General features: G+C 35.0%; 1 protein-coding gene across 1 annotated transcript; it reads right to left on the bottom strand.

Moving 5' to 3' along the window:
- Positions 1-10,137: 10,137 nt before the first annotated feature.
- LOC139848885 (uncharacterized) lies at positions 10,138-12,698 on the bottom strand. Its single transcript, XM_071838568.1, has 3 exons — positions 11,666-12,698; positions 10,848-11,543; positions 10,138-10,343 (listed from the first exon to the last, which is right to left on the bottom strand). Exons 1-3 carry the CDS (start codon positions 12,696-12,698, stop codon positions 10,138-10,140), a joined length of 1,935 nt encoding a protein of 644 aa, XP_071694669.1.
- Positions 12,699-19,384: the final 6,686 nt, after the last annotated feature.

The raw sequence follows: 19,384 nt of genomic DNA, 5'->3' as shown, positions 1-19,384 counted from the left end.
TTTAAAACAAACCATAACCTTTATTTCATCAATAAAGGTTTAAAAAGATTTACGTAGATTATCAAATAATGATAATCTAAAATATCCTATTTACACACGACCATTACATAATGGTTTACAATACAAATATGTTACAACAAAATAAGTTTCTTGAATGCAGTTTTTACACAATATCATACAAGCATGGACTCCAAATCTCGTCCTTATTTAAGTATGCGACAGCGGAAGCTCTTAATAATCACCTGAGAATAAACATGCTTAAAACGTCAACAAAAATGTTGGTGAGTTATAGGTTTAACCTATATATATCAAATCATAATAATAGACCACAAGATTTCATATTTCAATACACATCCCATACATAGAGATAAAAATCATTCATATGGTGAACACCTGGTAACCGACATTAACAAGATGCATATATAAGAATATCCCCATCATTCCGGGACACCCTTCGGATATGATATAAATTTCGAAGTACTAAAGCATCCGGTACTTTGGATGGGGTTTGTTAGGCCCAATAGATCTATCTTTAGGATTCGCGTCAATTAGGGTGTCTGTTCCCTAATTCTTAGATTACCAGACTTAATAAAAAGGGGCATATTCGATTTCGATAATTCAACCATAGAATGTAGTTTCACATACTTGTGTCTATTTTGTAAATCATTTATAAAACCTGCATGTATTCTCATCCCAAAAATATTAGATTTTAAAAGTGGGACTATAACTCACTTTCACAGATTTTTACTTCGTCGGGAAGTAAGACTTGGCCACTGGTTGATTCACGAACCTATAACAATATATACATATATATCAAAGTATGTTCAAAATATATTTACAACACTTTTAATATATTTTGATGTTTTAAGTTTATTAAGTCAGCTGTCCTCGTTAGTAACCTACAACTAGTTGTCCACAGTTAGATGTACAGAAATAAATCGATAAATATTATCTTGAATCAATCCACGACTCAGTGTACACGTATCTCAGTATTGATCACAACTCAAACTATATATATTTTGGAATCAACCTCAACCCTGTATAGCTAACTCCAACATTCACATATAGAGTGTCTATGGTTGTTCCAAAATATATATAGATGTGTCGACATGATAGGTCGAAACATTGTATACGTGTCTATGATATCTCAAGATTACATAATATACAATACAAGTTGATTAAGTTATGGTTGGAATAGATTTGTTACCAATTTTCACGTAGCTAAAATGAGAAAAATTATCCAATCTTGTTTTACCCATAACTTCTTCATCTTAAATCCGTTTTGAGTGAATCAAATTGCTATGGTTTCATATTGAACTCTATTTTATGAATCCGAACAGAAAAAGTATAGGTTTATAGTCGAAAAAATAAGTTACAAGTCGTTTTTGTAAAGGTAGTCATTTCAGTCGAAAGAACGACGTCTAGATGACCATTTTAGAAAACATACTTCCACTTTGTGTTTAACCATAATTTTTGGATATAGTTTCATGTTCATAATAAAAATTATTTTCTCAGAATAACAACTTTTAAATCAAAGTTTATCATAGTTTTTAATTAACTAACCCAAAACAGCCCGCGGTGTTACTACGACGGCGTAAATCCGGTTTTACGGTGTTTTTCGTGTCTCCAGATTTTAAATCATTAAGTTAGCATATCATATAGATATAGAACATGTGTTTAGTTGATTTTAAAAGTCAAGTTAGAAGGATTAACTTTTGTTTGCGAACAAGTTTAGAATTAACTAAACTATGTTATAGTGATTACAAGTTTAAACCTTCGAATAAGATAGCTTTATATGTATGAATTGAATGATGTTATGAACATCATTACTACCTTAAGTTCCTTGGATAAACCTACTGGAAAAGTGAAAAATGGATCTAGCTTCAACGGATCCTTGGATGGCTCGAAGTTCTTGAAGCAGAATCATGACACGAAAACAAGTTCAAGTAAGATCATCACTTGAAATAAGATTGTTATAGTTATAGAAATTGAACCAAAGTTTGAATATGATTATTACCTTGTATTAGAATGATAACCTACTGTAAAAAACAAAGATTTCTTGAGGTTGGATGATCACCTTACAAGATTGGAAGTGAGCTAGCAAACTTGAAAGTATTCTTGATTTTATGTAACTAGAACTTGTAGAATATATGAAGAACACTTAGAACTTGAAGATAGAACTTGAGAGAGATCAATTAGATGAAGAAAATTAAAGAATGAAAGTGTTTGTAGGTGTTTTTGGTCGTTGGTGTATGGATTAGATATAAAGGATATGTAATTTTGTTTTCATGTAAATAAGTCATGAATGATTACTCATATTTTTGTAATTTTATGAGATATTTCATGCTAGTTGCCAAATGATGGTTCCCACATGTGTTAGGTGACTCACATGGGCTGCTAAGAGCTGATCATTGGAGTGTATATACCAATAGTACATACATCTAAAAGCTATGTATTGTACGAGTACGAATACGGGTGCATACGAGTAGAATTGTTGATGAAACTGAACAAGGATGTAATTGTAAGCATTTTTGTTAAGTAGAAGTATTTTGATAAGTGTATTGAAGTCTTTCAAAAGTGTATAAATACATATTAAAACACTACATGTATATACATTTTAACTGAGTCATTAAGTCATCGTTAGTCGTTACATGTAAGTGTTATTTTGAAACCTTTAGGTTAACGATCTTGTTAAATGTTGTTAACCCAATGTTTATAATATCAAATGAGATTTTAAATTATTATATTATCATGATATTATCATGTATGAATATCTCTTAATATGATTTATATACATTAAATGTCTTTACAACGATAATCGTTACATATATGTCTCGTTTAAAAATCATTAAGTTAGTAGTCTTGTTTTTACATATGTAGTTCATTGTTAATATACTTAATGATATGTTTACTTATCATAGTATCATGTTAACTATATATATATCCATATATATGTCATCATATAGTTTTTACAAGTTTTAACGTTCGTGAATCACCGGTCAACTTGGGTGGTCAATTGTCTATATGAAACATATTTCAATTAATCAAGTCTTAACAAGTTTGATTGCTTAACATGTTGGAAACATTTAATCATGTAAATATCAATCTCAATTAATATATATAAACATGGAAAAGTTCAGGTCACTACAAAATCCGCCCAAGATAACCCCACAAAAGCCGCATCACCCACCATATCAATCTTGCCATCGAGCCAATCTTTAGCATGGCCCCTTAACAAACTAGTAGCAAGCCTTGTTTTCTTTTCTGGAGGGCACTCGGTCGTGCGAAAACAACCTTCAACATCGGAAATCCAAGCCGCACTCTTCATGGGGTCGGGATCCCCGTGAAAGTGAGGAGGCTTAGTCTCCAAGAAGTTCTTATAGCTAAACTCCAACTCGCCCAGGTTTTGAGGTCTAGGAAACCTCCTTTCAACTTCTTCTTTAACGGCATTAGTCATCCGTTCTTGAATCATATCAACAATTTGTTCCGAAACCGACTCTTTGAATATTTGTTTAACCCTTCGTGAGAAAACCGAAACATAGTTTTCTAAAGCGGTCTCAATCTTGGTAGTCATCTCATCTTCCTCCACATGAGGGGGACCACCATTGTCATTCGTATTCGTTCCGTTTCTCGTCTTCATTCTAAAGATTAAAAAAGGATTAGACATCACCAACAATTTAATACACATATATACCTATGCATGTGACCGCACACACACCACATCTAGCTCGATACTTGTCGCACATCCTTGCTTGACTTGACTTGCAACCGTAATAGTGGTCGCGACTCACTATTATGCTCACATGCCGTGCCATGCTCAAATGTGTCACAACCATCTTGCTCGATGTTCAAAACAACAACACATGATTAGTAACATCATAACATAGCATAGTTGTCCACTTATGCATCAAAGAACTAATCAAACCCCGCACTGACCCGTAGTCCTACAAGTCCCGTATATAATTCTACAACATAAAAGTCTAAGTCTAGACGCCTATCTCAAGTCACCTAAATCCCTTAGACCATGCTCTGATACCACTTGTAACAACCCAACCCGTAATCCATACGATAAATTTTTTTTTTTTTTTAATACAACACCATTACATGCCAAATAAATATGTAACCCATTTCACAAGTTCCATTTAAAACACACAACAATTAATTGTTTACAAAAGGCACGAGGGCCACGAATAAAGTTTAGTACAAGTTTGACCCATTACAAATGATAGTTTACAATCCAAACGACACTTCGAGCATGGTTTGGGACTAAACTACCCAAAACGTTAGGCCAACATCAAAACTCCAACAAAGCATCATCACGGGACACCTAATGTCCGATAACCCCCTTGCCCTTAACTGCGCCTGCATCTAAAAAGATAAACAACGAGAGGGTAAGCTAACGCTTAGTGAATGCAATAATTATACACATACATATATAACCTACTTACATGCAATCACATACACAATTACCTCATACACGCTAGCAATTTAAAAGACATACCAACACAAGGCATAACGCTAAATCTCCAAGACCACAAGCTAGTACAACGATAACATATATAACTCGAATAATGTGAAAACACCACACAACAAACACATAGCCATATTTAACCAATAGTACGAGGAATGGTACTTTGAATTTCCCATTGGTGTTCCCAACAATCGTTAGTGCACAACAAATTATAACACTAACCCCGGAGTGGTATCGATCGCCCGAACTTTAAACCCACTCGTCACGTGTAATGTGGTATCAACGCCCGAACTTTAACCCATATCATATATTGACCCAATGTGGTATCGACCGCCTGAACTTAAACCCACATCGAATCTCGTACAAGTAAATACATTATATACACATATGCATAATCATTCCACTCATCTCAAGACTCTTGTGGAAGCTAACCGAGCTTGCAAACCTTCAATGTAACGTACCTATTACATTATGCATTTTATTAACATACAATCTAGTTGAATTAAATGAAAACTTCTAACCCTTGAACATTTAATGACCCGATTGCATTAAATGACTCAACTACCCAAAACCGCCCATTAATGACCATTCCTTGTCATAAATCACTAAAAGCTAGTGATTAGAGTCCATTAACATCAACTAACATAAACTTGGTATATTTCATAACCATTTCACCCGATTAGGTCAACTAGTGCTCTTTTGACTCTTTGACTCACAAACCAAGTCCAACTTACACATTAAAAATTCTTTCATCCTTTTAAAAGTGCATTAGTGACTAAAAAAATCACTTAGCACTTATAACCTCAAATCACAAGACCAAACCCTAGATAATAGCTATTTAGGGTTTCCTTTTAACAATCCAACCCAAAATCCACCAATTTAACCCTCAAATGGGTCACACAAGTTCCATATGAACCAAACCCTAGCTTAAACTAAATGAAACTCAAAACTTAGAGTTGAGACTTACCAAAACTATCCTCTTGTAGCTAATAACAAGGAGAGCAACTTTAATTCTTGCTTCTAGGATTGATTCACAAAACTTCACCTTCAAATCTTGATTTTAATCTAAGTGGGTTTTAGGATTTGAGAGGAAAATGTGAAAGAAAATGTAAAAGAAATAAGAAATGGAGAACAAGTGGCTGATATTAAAAGCTCCAAACAGATCTACACGCAAAAAGACCAAATTGTCCCTAAACCCTATTTAATTTGAGCAGAATTCGGAGTCTGATCTGCAGGGATGCCGCGACGCGGCGCGACAAATCGAAGGAAAAATGATCACTCTTAACCCTCTTTCTGATCCTGGTTTGCTTCAATGGTCGCGGCGCGGACCCGTTTGTCGCGGCGCGGCGTTAGCCTAGGCCTGGTCACTTCGACAATTTAACATGAATCAAGGGTTCAACAACTAGCACACCTCATTCACACTTCCTATGCACGTCTAAACTTCAACCTTAAGTCTCACACGACTCAACGCCATCACGTCACATTCATATATGCGTACACGCACGCATTCGAATATACCTATATATATACACACATATACATATATGCACTTACACCTAACTAACACTTTAGTTCATTTAATCACATAACGAATAAGTTATAAGCGTACTATTGATTAAGTACGTACCTTTAGACGCGCACGGGAAAACGGGGTGTTACAACTCTCCCCCACTTAAATCAGAGCGCGTCCTCGCGATCCAAGCCGCATGACATGAGGGAAGGTAAACCAACACGAATTTTTCGGGCTCCCAAGTAAACTTAGAACCTTTACTATGACGCCATTGGACCTTAAAGGTCCTCACCTCTTTGTTACGCAACATTTTTACCTTCTCATCGAGTATAGCAATCGGCTCTTCAACGTATTCTAACTTGTTGTTTAGCTCAATTTCGACTAAAGGCATCCATGAAGAATCATCCGCAAGACACTTACGGAGGTGGGAAACATGAAATGTGTTATGGATCCCCGCAAGTTCTTCGGGTAATTCCAAACGATACGCGACTTCACCAACACGAGCTAAAACCTTAAACGGCCCAATAAACCGAGGAGCTAACTTTCCCCGTTTTCGAAACCGAATGATACCCTTCCATGGCGAAACCTTGAGCATCACCATATCACCTTCTTGAAATTCGATCAATCGTCTACGCTTATCGGCGTAAGACTTTTGCCTATCTTGCGCCTTTTTTAAATGTTCCCGAATCATATCGAAATGACAAGGAAGAATATCCGTACCTTATGATAAATGACAAAATTTCAAGGACAACCAAATACCACCAAAGGATGCGTTCACCGAGCCAAATCTAATGAATACGCACGTATGAGTACAAAACGCATTCAAATAGGGAGTATATAATATATAATATATATAATAAAAAGTGACATTGAAATTGAAATAATTGAACTGAATATGTTAGGATTTACTAGAAACATTTATTTGTACTTAAGGATAGTTCTCCATTAATTAATACAGAGTTTTAAAATTAAGATTTGAGTAGCACTAGTTTTTAAGTCCTTTAACTTATAAATTAGCAGTAGTATTTTACAATACTTTAATTTATGTGTACCTAGTTCTCATTTCTCATCTAACAATAAAATATACGTAAATTACATACTAGTTGGGCTCGTATTTCTAATGGGTGTTTTACTAGAGAATACGGACTACCTGTATATGTATAATAAATAAGGATCGGGGAATGGGGTCATTAACCATCTTAAAGACTTATAGAGTTTAACGGTTTGTGTCGATTCTTTTAGATCCAAATTATGAACATATGTTGATTATAATAAGAATTTATGACATATAAATATTCATATAGTGATAAGGTTTACCTTCAAAATATATCCGAGTTAGGATGGAAACTGAACAGATTAAGACTTCCTATTTTAATTGTTGGCCTCCCTTTTATGTATGCTTCCAAACCCTTGTGGTGTATGTGAATATAGAGGGGTGAGTTATATAAGAAAAAGCTATTTTGGCTTAGATTTCTTGTTCAAGGTTTCTATTTTTATTTTGGTTAGTGGAATCAATATAAGGTGAAAGAATATGAACTATTGTTTATTCATTGATGTCCCTTGTGTATATATGAACGTTTACATACAATTATTCTCCACTAATGAAATTTTTGGTGGAGTATTAGGTATTAGATGGAGTAGTTATTTTAATTAAGAGAAAGCAACAAATAAAATGAGTTCTTATTTCCTTTAACCCCACAGATGACTCATTGCCTACTAGCTCCCTCATTATTATACTATAGTTATCAACATCATTTAGACCTTTCTTAAAGTACTTTAAATTCCATTTATTTAACTTTCCATCAGTAGTCTAGAATGAATGACAATTATCATCATGGTATATTATAATAAGTTAGCCAATAGTGTTTACCATCTACATACTTATTTATTTATCGTGAATCAATAATAATAATCTAAAATTATGGATATTACACAATGTATCTAGTTGTTTATGTTAATTAATTTACCAATGGACTTATTTACCACTTATTACTTAAGTATCTATCTTATATAATTTGATTATTTTAGTTTGAGTTAATAAAATTTGTAAGTAATAAACACTAGTTATGAGTTTTATAATTTGTTTTCGTTTTGAAATTAAATTTATAGGATATTACAACTCCACCTACTAAAAAAATTTCGTCCTCGAAATTGAAAGAAGTTATAAAATCGAAACGCACCAATTAGAAAAAAAATGAGGGTGCTCGGCCCGCATGGTTTCCTCTAGTTCCCAAGTGGCCTCGTTAGTAGAATGATTCTTCCATTGAACTTTAACGAACGGGGTGGAGCTTTTACGAGTTACTCACTCCTCGCATTCTATAATAGCTTCGGGTTCCTCAACATAAGAAAGATCAGCTCGTATTTCAGAAAAAGAAAATTGCACCACGTGCAATGGATGATAGTTGTAACTCCGCAACTGAGATACGTGAAATACGTTATGAACATGAGATAACTGTGGCGGTAATGCTAAACGATAAGACACTTCACCAACTCGATCCAATATCTCAAACGGTCCAATATATCGAGGAATGAGCTTTCCTTTCAAACCAAAATGACGTATACCCTTCCAAGGTGACACCTTTAAAAACACCTTATCACCCACCACAAACTCTAACGAACGTCGGTGTTTATCGGCATACACTTTTTGTCTCAATTGGGCCTCCTTCAGTCGATTCGTAGCTATAGCGACCTTTTCATTAGTCACTCTAACTAACTCAGGCCCTTCAATCAATTTCTCTCCCATTTCATTCCAACAAACTGGCGCTCTACACTTTCGACCATAAAGCATCTCAAATGGTGCCATACAGATACTTGCCTGCCAACTATTATTATAAGCAAATTCCACCAAACATAAGTACTCATCCCAATTTCCCTTCCAATCTAAGGCACACGCTCGAAGCATATCTTCTAATATCTGTATCGTATGCTCAGACTGTTCATCAGTTTGTGGATGAAAAGCAGTACTAAGCTTCAATCACGTACCCCAAGCTTTGTGTAACCCCTTCCAAAATCTAGATGTAAAACGAGGATCACGATCAGATACGATGGATGAAGGAACCCCATGCAATCTCACAATTTCCTGCTGAAAAATCTCCGATAGCTTACTTACCGAATAATCCATACGGATTGGCAAGAAATGAGCCGATTTGGTTAATCTATCAATCACCACCCAAATAGCATCATGCCTTCTAACAGTCTTTGGTAACCCACAAACGAAATCCATTGAGATATCATCCCACTTCCACACGGGAATGTCCAACGGCTGCAACAAACCACTAACACGTTGGTGCTCGATCTTTACTTGTTGACAAGTAAGGCACTTCCCAACATATCTAGCAACGTCCTTCTTCATGCCACTCCACCAAAAGTGCTGCTTTAAATCCTGATACATTTTGGTCGAACCAGGATGTACAGAAAAAGGTGAGCTGTGAGCCTCAGACAACAGAGCCTCACGAATAGCATCATCATTAGGAACACACAATTGATTCCCACACCAAATAACACCGTCATCATCTTCTCTGAACTCTTTCACTTTACCCTCTTCCAAATTTTGAAACACTGTCCACAAATCCCCATCATCCAATTGAGCCTCTTTTATTCTAGTTATTAAATCAGACTCGAATTTTAGATTTGCCAACATCCCCGATGCTCCTCTTTTACTCAATCCCATATCAAGTCCTTCAAATTCTCGAATGTGAGTAACCAAACATGAGATACTACCAAATGTTTTTCTACTCAAAGCGTCGGCTACCACATTCGCTTTACCCGGATGGTATTGAATGTTGGCATCATAATCCTTCAATAACTCAAGCCACCTTCGTTGTCTCATATTTATCTCTTTTTGCGTGAATATGTATTTAAGACTCTTGTGATCAGTAAAAATATCACAAGTTTCTCGATAAAGATAATGCCTCCATATTTTCAACGCAAAAATCACAGCAGCTAACTCCAAATCATGAGTAGGGTAATTAACCTCATAGGGTTTCAACTGCCTCGAGACATAAGCAATTACCTTACCGTGTTGCATCAAAACACAACCCAACCCATGCTTAGAAGTGTCACTATAGATTTGAAAACCCCCGCTTCCTGATGGTAATGCAAGGATAGGAGCTGATACAAGTCTTTTCTTTAACTCATCGAAACTCTTTTGTCGTTCCTAGGTCCACACAAATTTTCCCCCTTTTCTTAACAACTTGGTAAGCGGCAAAGCAATCGTTGAAAAACCTTCAACAAATCTTCGATAATAACCAGCTAAACCAAGAAAACTTCGAACCTCAACAACAGAAGTAGGCCTTGACCAATTTGTAATAGCCTCAATTTTAGCTGGATCCATCATTATACCCTCAGCTGATACAACATGACCTAGAAAGGCAACTCATTGCAACCAGAATTCACATTTGGAAAATTTCGCAAACAATTTCTTACTTCGGAGGGTTTCAAGTACAATACGAAGATGATTCTCATGCTCTTCCTTACTCTTTGAGAATACCAAGATATCATCGATGAATACAATCACAAACTTATCCAAATACTCATGGAACACCCGGTTCATTAAATCCATGAATACCGCAGGATCATTAGTTAATCCAAACGGCATCACTAAAAGCTCATAGTGCCCATAACGAGTGCGGAAAGCAGTCTTAGAGATATCTTCTTCTTTAACACGCAGCTGATGATACCCAGACCTAAGATCAATTTTAGAAAAATACTTCGAACCTTGAAGTTGATCAAACAAATCATCAATACGTTGAAGAGGATAATGGTTTCGGATAGTAATACGATTTAACTCGCGATAATCAATGCAAAATCTCATGCTACCATCCTTCTTCTTGACAAACAAAACCGGCGCACCCCAAGGTGACACACTTGGTCGAATAAATCCACAATCTATCAATTCTTGCAATTGCTCCTTGAGTTCTTGCAACTCGAGTGGTGCCATATGATAAGGAGCTTTTGATATTGGTTGAGAACCAGGAATCAAATCAATCGAAAATTCAACTTCACGAACTGGAGGCAAACCTTGCAATTCGTCAGGAAATACATCAGGAAACTCTCGAACAACGTCAATATTTTCAAGTGAAGGACTCTCGATAGACAAATTCTGAATCGAAGCTAAATAACCAACATAACCATGTGAAATGAGCTTTTGCGCCTTAAGCGCTGAGATAACCTTAATAGATTTTTCAGGAAGATCACCATTAAAGACACAATCGGGTATAGAATGATTTCCAAACAAAATTCTCTTAGAATAATAATCGATAGTTGCGTGATGATGAGATAACCAATCCATGCCAAGAATAATGTCAAAGTCATGCATGGTCATAGGAAAGAGATTTGCGGGAAACGAGCAGTCATTGAATTCCAAACGGCAGTTTTGATACATACGATCTATAATTTCAATACTACCCATTGGGGTAGAGATCGTAAGCGGAGTAGACAACCAAGTTGGAGACACTTTCAAATATTTTGAGCTCTTAACAGACACAATCGAGTGCGTAGAGCCAGAATCAAACAGAACGAAGAGGGCACGATGGTGTACAAATACATGACCAGTAATAGTACCTAATCATATAAAGAATGTATGAACAAATAACTCAAAGGAAATATTTTTAAAATGAAAAGGGATCGGAATGTATCTGTTGCGTCAGTAGCCTGAGCAGTAGTCATGGCAAAGACGCGTCCACCAGGAGCTGGAGGAGGAACCCTCGGAACAAACCCAGGTCTAGGATTCTTGCAATCCTTAGCTAAGTGACCAACCTCTCCACATGCAAAACATGAACCCGCACTACGATAGCAAACTCTTCCTGGATGATTCTTTCCACAAGTCCCACAAGGTGCATTGGCATTAACACCACCATTTCCGTTACCCCTTTGTTGCCCTTGGGGACGGTACACTTGTAATTGACCACGGTTATTATTATTTGGCCCGTTGTCAATCCTTAGCTGATTACCTATGTTATTCCAATTATTACCACGATACCCTTGGTTCCCAGATTGTTGACCCTGTTTGGTAGTCGGTGGAGGCACAGATCGTAGTGGTTGTACATTCTTAACCCTCTTATTTTTACCATCGTCATTTTTAGTAGTCAAATACTCGGCTCGCTCCATCTCCAAATTCCGAGCATAATCGGCTGCCTCAGCGACATCAAAACATTTCATATTAATCATTTTAGAGCGGTAACGCCCATGAAGAGCCCATTTGTACTTACAGGCTTGGTCCTCTGAAGACGCAGCAGCAACCCCAATCAATCCCACGAGCCTCAAAAACTTCTTGGTGAAATCATTAATAGACTCATCACTCCCTTGCTTAATATTCGCATACTCCCGAATCACAGCCTCTTTCTCCGCCTCGGAAAAGTACTGACGGAAAAACAACTCCTTGAAATCAACCCAATCTAACGAATCCTCAAAATCGATACCTCCTTTCGCTTGTCTCAAAGCGATCCACCAATGCTGAGCATCCCCTTCTAGTTTATAAACAGCTAATGGAACCCAAAATCTCTCTTCACAACCAAGCACTCGATATATCTTCTCAATGTGAGTGATCCAATTCTCAGCTTCAACAGGAGTACTAGCAGTGCTGAATGACAAAGGACACTGTTTTTGAAACCGTCCTAGCCAAACATGAATAGCATCCCCTGTTACAGCTTTCATCTCCACATACTCATCCTCATCTTCATCTTCATGCTTAAAAGTCTCACCACCTTGCTTACGCATCGCGTCAATAGCTTAAGCTACAATGTTGGGTAACAAATTCGTGATAGTTTGGTTAATCTTGTTTTCTACCTCCTCCTCAGACATCCCCTTTCTTTTCGATGCCATCTATGAACGAGATGAGGATATAACGGTTACGATTAGTAAGAAGAAAATAAGAGAATATGAGAAGTGGAAACATATTATTAATGTGGAAAGAAAATCCTAACCCAAAGTCTACCCAAATCTCACAGGCCATAACTTAGGACGTAAGTTTCTACAAGAGGGAACCTAAGCTCTGATACCATCTGTAAAGACCCTAATCTTATGAATTTCAAAACTTATAAATAAAGGTAACTTAAAAGGTAAATGAGCGTTATTCTTATTCGAAATCAAACCATAGTTAAAACACCAAAGTTTACAAACTTATTCAAAGTACTACTAAACCAAAATAAACTACTAAATCTTGAAGGAAATCTCTAAGGCAGGGTGCTAAGTTCACTCCACTCTACACTCTTCCCTCGTTCCCAACACCCCCTTGATTACCTGTCGTATAAGAAGGAAAACAAAGAATACGACTGAGCCAAAGCCCAGTGAACGGATATAACAAAGAACAGAGTACAGTATGACATGCTTGACAAATTTCAAACAAACTTATTTACAAAGTAATTTATTTTTAAATCAAGGTGCAAATATGTATATATCCTTAATAACGAATATGTCAAAATATCAAAGTCACATACTAAGAGTGTTGTACAAATTCCCTAAAATAATGTCCTAAGAGCCAAACAAATATATATCAAAGTATCCAAAATGAAATCATAGGGTAATTACTCCACTAATCATTCGTATCGGTGACGTTTCGTATGACACTACGATGAACGTCCACCGTCAAAACAAAATCCTAGGATCGATCCATACGCCTCCTATCAAAATATATAATAACAATGAGCTCGTACCACCACCGGGCAATCAAAAGGAGACGTCGTAGATATAACAAATACACCGCTACGGTCGATGCCACGTTACCGGTGTCACAATAACGCACTCATGGGACCTCCATGAATAGGTTACTCTTAGGCACATTTTAAGAAAATGTTTTAACCGATTTATTAATTATAAATTTTCAAATATCCTTTAATGTGATTAATAGACTTTAAAATATATCTAAAAAGAATTAATGAAATGACTTAAATATTTTACGTTTGACCAAATACTTAAAATGTTTAAACGGGACTTAACGGGACATGTAAAGCTACATGGAATGAGGGACACTCGATACGAATCATCGTACCACTCGCCACACTCACACATGTTCTTTACCGGAATGTTTACAACATTTTTCTGGGCTGTTTCGAGGCACAGTTTTGATACAATTTCCAAAGGCCAAAATATTATGATTTCCTTAATTAACAAACATAATTAGCAACCTCGTTAGTACATCCAAAATGAGGAAAACATAACACAATATATAGACTAACAAATATAACTAATTTCCAAATAAGCATGTCATACCAATAATTTTTATATACAATTCGAAACAAAGTTTTGAGAGGAAAGATTTACCGAAGCGATCCTAAAACCACCTAGAATATCCGTACCTTATGATAAATGACAAAATTTCAAGGACAACCAAATACCACCAAAGGATGCGATCACCGAGCCAAATCTAATGAATACGCACGTATGAGTACAAAACGCATTCAAATAGGGAGTACATAATATATAATATATATAATAAAAAGTGACATTAAAATTGAAATAATTGAACTGGATATGTTAGGATTTACTAGAAACATTTATTTGTACTTAAGGATAGTTTTCCATTAATTAATACAGAGTTTTAAAATTAAGATTTGAGTAGCACTAGTTTTTAAGTCCTTTAACTTATAAATTAGCAGTAGTATTTTACAATACTTTAATTTATGTGTACCTAGTTCTCATTTCTCATCTAACAATAAAATATACGTAAATTACATACTAGTTGGGCTCGTATTTCTAATGGGTGTTTTACTAGAGAATACGGACTACCTGTATATGTATAATAAATAAGGATCGGGGAATGGGGTCATTAACCATCTTAAAGACTTATAGAGTTTAACGGTTTGTGTCGATTCTTTTAGATCCAAATTATGAACATATGTTGATTATAATAAGAATTTATGACATATGAATATTCATATTGTGATAAGGTTTACCTTCAAAATATATTCGAGTTAGGATGGAAACTGAACAGATTAAGACTTCCTATTTTAATCATTGGCCTCCCTTTTATGTATGTTTCCAAACCCTTGTGGTGTATGTGAATATAGAGGGGTGAGTTATATATGAAAAAGCTATTTTGGCTTAGATTTCTTGTTCAAGGTTTCTATTTTTATTTTGGTTAGTGGAATCAATATAAGGTGAAAGAATATGAACTATTGTTTATTCATTGATGTCCCTTGTGTATATATGAACGTTTACATACAATTATTCTCCACTAATGAAATTTTTGGTGGAGTATTAGGTATTAGATGGAGTAGTTATTTTAATTAAGAGAAAGCAACAAATAAAATGAGTTCTTATTTCCTTTAACCCCACAGATGACTCATCACCTACTAGCTCCCTCATTATTATACTATAGTTATCAACATCATTTAGACCTTTCTTAAAGTACTTTAAATTCCATTTATTTAACTTTCCATCAGTAGTCTAGAATGAATGACAATTATCATCATGGTATATTATAATAAGTTAGCCAATATTGTTTACCATCTACATACTTATTTATTTATCGTGAATCAATAATAATAATCTAAAATTATGGATATTACACAATGTATCTAGTTGTTTATGTTAATTAATTTACCAATGGACTTATTTACCACTTATTACATAAGTATCTATCTTATATAATTTGATTATTTTAGTTTGAGTTAATAAAATTTGTAAGTAATAAACACTAGTTATGAGTTTTATAATTTGTTTTCGTTTTGAAATTAAATTTATAGGATATTACTATATTCCTCGGGTATTACCTACCCGTTAAAATATTTTCACCATTAACAGTTTGTACACAAGAATTTTTAATTACAATCTTTATGAAAACCTATATACATATATATTTTCTTCAGATGTAACCATGGGTTTAATGAGTTAATGTGATATTAATCTCATTTGATTTATCGTTAGAACTAGAACATATAATCTCTAAAACATTAGAAATTATCTAATCATCATGTAGAACGAAGATAAATGATGTAGAACGATTCGTAGAACGATGATTATGCTCGAGGTACATAATGAGATGTTGAGGCGTGTGATGTTGAAACTTGGGTTGTTGGTGGTACTGGTATTGATGTTGGTGGTACTATTGGTGCCGGTGATGTTGCTGAAGCTGGTACGTTTTGCACCATATTCTCCAACTTGATTACTCGAGCGCGAAGTTCGTTGACTTCTTCTATTATTTCGGGATGATTGTCGGTCGGAACGAATGGATGAATAAGGTTTAGAATTTTAGATAGAATATAATCGTGGCGAGATATTCGGGAAATGAGGGAGAAAATGGTGTTTTGAACAGGTTCGCTGGTAAGTGCTTCAGGTTCTTCGCCAAAACGTGAATTCGCTTGGTGGGAGGGATCGCCTCCTTCGCGTCTCCATTGATTAAGTCGACTACGCACCCATCCCCAATTCATCCAGAATTGATGATGGCTGATTGGTTGATTCATTCCGGTGACGCTGCTTTCGAAGCTTAGGTGAACATCTATGTCGGAATAGCTGTCGAATTCCGAAGAATTTGAACTAGTGGCGAGTTCCATTTCGTACGATTGAGTAAAGGGTTTTTCGGTATGAAATGATTTTTAGCTATCGGATGGTATTCTATTTACATAGAATATTTATATATATAGAACAAAAGATTTTGTAGATTACGGAGGAATTTACGGAATATGTCAGGTAAGTCTACAGTAACAGATACGCTAAGATATGAATTATCAGATACGCTAAGATATGAATTTTGTCTATACACTATCGATGCACTAAATGCAGTAAGACGTGTCTAGACTAAGAATGATAAGCATGTAATTTTCGACACGAAATGACAAGCAAAACTTTTGACATGCAGACACGGTCGAAGTCCAGACTCACTAATGCATCTTAACAACTATTAGTTAGACACACTAATGAAAGACCTGGTTCGCTAAGACCACCGCTCTGATACCAACTGAAAGGACCCGTCCTAATTCATCTGGACGAATACATTACATTTGGTTACATCGCGAGGTACTTGACCTCTATATGATACATTTTACAAACATTGCATTCGTTTTTAAAAAGACAAACTTTCATTACATCGAAAGTTGACGGTATGCATACCATTTCATAATATATCCAACTATAATTGACTTAATAATAATCTTGATGAACTCAACGACTCGAATGCAACGTCTTTTGAAATATGTCATGAATGACTCCAAGTAATATCTCTAAAATGAGCAAATGCACAGCGGGAGATTTCTTTCATACCTGAGAATAAACATACTTTAAAGTGTCAACCAAAAGGTTGGTGAGTTCATTAGCTTATCATAAACAATTATTTCCAATAATATAATAGACCACAAGATACTCATATTTCGAAAAAAATCTGTGCAGGTCTGCTCACTGCTGTAAAAATCATTCATATGAAGAACACCGGAACCTTTCAAAATAAACTCACCAACGGTAGCTAATGCATCGTGCAATGCAAAATCATCTCACCATGGTAGTTAATATAATATAATTTCAATAACGGTAGCTAATACGTCGTGCAATGCAAAATCATCTCACCGTAAATAATTTTACAACGGTAGCTAATGCATCGTGCAATGCAAAAATTTCTCACCGAGGGTAGCTAAAACGGTAGCTAATGCGTCGTGCAATGCAAAATCATCTCACCGTTAATAACTACTAAACAATATTACAACGGTAGGTAATGCGTAGTGCAATGCAAAATCATCTCACCGAGGGTAGCTAAAACAGTAGCTAATGCGTCGTGCAATGCAAAATCATCTCACCGTTACTAACTACTAAACAATATTACAACGGTAGCTAATGCGTCGTGCAATGGAAAATCATCTCACCGAGGGTAGCTAAAACGGTAGCTAATGCGTCGTGCAATGCAAAATCATCTCACCATTACTAACTACTAAACAATATTACAACGGTAGCTAATGCGTCGTGCAATGCAAAATCATCTCACCGTGGGTAGCTAAAACGGTAGCTAATGCGTCGTGCAATGCAAAATTAATTCACCGTTACTTACTACTAAATCGAACCATTTCGGTAGCTAATACATCGTGCAATGCAAAATCATCTCACCGATGGTCGATAATACAATCTTTATAGAAATCGAACATCTGAATCCAAATAATTCTATCATAGAATGTAGTTTTGAATACTTGTGTCTATTTCGTCAATCATTTATAAAATAAAAAAACAGTTCATGTATTCTCAGTTCAAAAATATATCTCAAAAGTATTTAATAAAACAGTTATAAAAACAGCGTATGTATTCTCAGTCCCAAAAATGTAAAGAGTAAAAGGAAATCAAATGAACTCACATTACAATATTTTGTAGTAAAAATATTCATACGACGATACTGAACAATGCAGGATTGGCCTCGGATTCAAGAACCTCAAAAGAAATCGGTTTTAAAAAAAATGGCACCAGCCGGGCTCGAACCTGAGACCTCTCGCTAACCCAAATCACCTCATAACCATCTAACCATTTCTGTTTTCCTGATTCAATCATAATCCGAATTAACTTAACCCGTTTATCTTCATCATTCATTTTCTTCTTTAACCCAAAAATCAAATCGACCAAGCTTATAACATAATCACAACACATTAAAAGTTTGAATTAGATCATGAAATCGAAATCAAATATTAACCAGCTGTTGTCGTGAAAAAAAAAAAGAATAGTAGAGCTGCTGTGACTCGAGAAAAAAAAATGAAGAACAAAAATTGATTTCGGTTTTAAGATCGTTTTAAACAAAAATTTCAACATGAATTAGATCGTAAATCGTTCCTAGAAACATTAGAAATTATCAATTGAACTTAAAATATTCAAGCGATTTCGAATTTGAGAGATTACAATTTAATTGACTTTTAAATTCTAAGTTTGACTCCTCAAATTCGATTTTGATTTTACAAATTGGAACCTGAAAATTTGAGGAAACATTCATGACATGATTTAAGACACTTCTGCACTTTTAGATTTTTAAAATGGATTCGATTCCGAATTATGAGCAAAAAGGGTTATACGAAAAAAAAAACAAAAAAAAAAACCTCATCGACTGGTATCATATAGAAGCATCGGTATTTGAATGTGATGATGGAAAATTTTATGGTTTTTATCAATAATAGAATGAATCATATAATGCAGGTGTCGGCCAAAAATCACAAGCTAAATAGAATGCAGGAGAAAAAAATAATAATTTGATAGTGATAGGATATAAATTACGCGTAATTAACTGATTATATACATAACTTTATTAATTAATAAATGTATTTATAATAACAATACTAATTAATAATTATATTAATAAAATCTGTTAATATTATTAATAATAAAATAAAATACTAATAATAATAATAGGATTAATAATAATATTAATAATAATATTAATAATAATAACATCAAATAATATTAATAATAATAAGATTAGTGTAAAATAATGAAGTAATATTTTTAAA

The sequence above is a fragment of the Rutidosis leptorrhynchoides genome, chromosome 5 (genome assembly GCF_046630445.1).
Source record: "Rutidosis leptorrhynchoides isolate AG116_Rl617_1_P2 chromosome 5, CSIRO_AGI_Rlap_v1, whole genome shotgun sequence".
In the NCBI taxonomy this organism is placed as follows: domain Eukaryota; kingdom Viridiplantae; phylum Streptophyta; class Magnoliopsida; order Asterales; family Asteraceae; genus Rutidosis; species Rutidosis leptorrhynchoides.
This window is presented reverse-complemented; position numbering and strand designations above follow the sequence as displayed.

What these genes read in the sequence shown, in the direction of transcription:
- LOC139848885 (XM_071838568.1), bottom strand. Translation starts at nt 12,698, where the DNA reads ATGCGTAAGCAAGGTGGTGAGACTTTTAAGCATGAAGATGAAGATGAG. An exon ending in GGTTCCTCCTCCAGCTCCTG is followed by an intron (nt 11,544 to 11,665) that starts GTGGACGCGTCT and finishes TTATATGATTAG; the next exon opens with GTACTATTACTGGTCATGTA. An exon ending in TTGTGGATTTATTCGACCAA is followed by an intron (nt 10,344 to 10,847) that starts GTGTGTCACCTT and finishes TTGCCTTTCTAG; the next exon opens with GTCATGTTGTATCAGCTGAG.